Source organism: Propithecus coquereli, unplaced genomic scaffold, assembly GCF_000956105.1.
Source record: "Propithecus coquereli isolate 6110/MARCELLA unplaced genomic scaffold, Pcoq_1.0 Scaffold76, whole genome shotgun sequence".
NCBI lineage: Eukaryota > Metazoa > Chordata > Mammalia > Primates > Indriidae > Propithecus > Propithecus coquereli.
Genome location: NW_012153729.1, coordinates 2,089,647 through 2,091,468, shown reverse-complemented (window position 1 = coordinate 2,091,468; position 1,822 = coordinate 2,089,647). Strand labels below are relative to the sequence as shown.

Below are 1,822 nucleotides of genomic sequence, written 5' to 3'. Positions count from 1 at the left end.
TGTTTTAAAATTTCCATTTGGTTCTACTTTATATCTTATTTCTTTCCTGAGATTTTCTATTTTTTGTTGCTTTCAAGAGTACTTACTATTGATTACTGAAGAATTTTTAAATAGCTGCTTTAAAATTTTTGTCAGATAATTCCAAAATCTGTGTCATTTCAGCATTGGCATCATCGATTTTGTTTTCTTAGTAGACTTGCTATTTTCTACATGTTTCATTTGCCAAGTAATTTGGATGGTATGAGACTTTGAGATTTGTTTTAATTTTATAGAAAATTTTGATACTTTCTTTTACCAGGCTGTCAGCCTGGTTGGGTTCAGGTTGAACGTTTCTACATTCTATATTCTTTGAACTGAAGTTTTAATTTTAATTTATTTTTCAAAAGCCTTTGCAGTGCAGTTTGAATCCGTCCTGTGTGTGCCACCAAGTCACCAGTCTGTATCTGGGCAGGGGTCTATATGTTAATTCAGTTCCTAAATTCTTTGTTACACAGAAAGGATTAGATCCATGTATGCCCACCTTGGGAGTTAGTATAGGAGTTAATAAGCAACTTTTTGATGTGCATTCCCAAGCTGTTCTTTTTATTTGATCTCCCTGCTATTTTCTGTTTGCCTGTGGCTGCTTTTCCTATCCTCCAGCCAGAAAGCTAGGGTTTATTTACTCCATTATGCCACACACTCCTGCAACTGCAAACCACCACATACATCCAGGGCTCAGTGGCAGGAGGTAGAGAAGAAAAGCAGTGGGGACTGGCTCTGTTGAATGGAGAGGAAGGTTCTCCTGCCTTGGAATTTTGGTTGTACTACTTTCATTACTGTAGTCTGGTACTGCCACTAGAGGGTTGCTTGGGGATGGGGACATAAGAGAATTCAGAAAAGAAAACAAAGATTTGTTATTTTTACATTGTCCCTGATCATTAAGACTGCCCTTTCCAATTCCACAATCCAGAACTAGAGGGCTTCTTCTGGAGCTCTCTCTGTGGCCAGTTAGGGGGATACCAAAGGAGAAAAAGCGGTAAACTCACTGCTGATTTGGCAGTATTTCAAATTCTGGTCTTTCTCCCCTGTTTCACATGCTGCTATTTACTTTTCAGAGTCCTCAAATTGCTGCTCCATGCATTCTGTCCAGGTAGGAGAGACAGCTTGATGTATGTTTAATTCCATTTTACCTGGGACTGAAACATCACTATTTGTTTTTGTCATTAAAAACGACGTGTGTTTTATGCAGTGGTCCCCAACTTTTTGACACCAGGGACCTGTTTCATGGAAGACAGCTTTTACATGGACCACAGGTGGGGTGGGGGTTGGGAAGAGGGGGAGGAGGCAGCGGAATTCAGGCAGCGATGCCAGTGATGGGGAATATAGATGAAGCTTCTCTCGCTTGCCTGCCTCTCACCTCCTACTGTGAGTAGGCGGGGTTCCTATGTTTCATAGAAGACAGTTTTTCCGCTGGGGGATGGGGGGCAGGGAGGCGGAGCGCAGGTGGTGATGCGCTGCCCAGTTCCTAACAGGCCACAGATCAGTACCGGGCTGCTGCTCTGGGATGGGGACTGCAGCTTTACTATGTGATTTTTCCAGGTTTGTTTGCTTGGTGTTTTTTTCTCCCTTCCTTTAATAGGCTGATACAAAAAACATGGCCACTGCAATTAGGGAGGTGGGAGTTTGGAGACAGACCAGAACACTCCTACTAAAGAATTACCTAATTAAATGCAGAACTAAAAAAAGTAGTGTTCAGGTAAGTTAAATGACTCTGTCTTATGCTTTGTTGCAGTTTATTTTGCTTTGACCTGTTCTGTCTTTAAGAGACGATTTATTTTGCTGA

At 41.5% G+C, this 1,822-nt stretch overlaps 1 protein-coding gene across 1 annotated transcript in view; it reads left to right on the top strand.

Moving 5' to 3' along the window:
• Positions 1-1,633: 1,633 nt before the first annotated feature.
• The window catches only part of ABCA5 (ATP-binding cassette, sub-family A (ABC1), member 5), a 126,609-nt gene continuing 126,420 nt past the window's right edge, over positions 1,634-1,822 (top strand). Inside the window, exon 1 of the mRNA XM_012662226.1 lies at positions 1,634-1,735. Coding sequence (XP_012517680.1) covers positions 1,634-1,735 — 102 coding nt within the window. The remainder of the gene's footprint in view (positions 1,736-1,822) is intronic.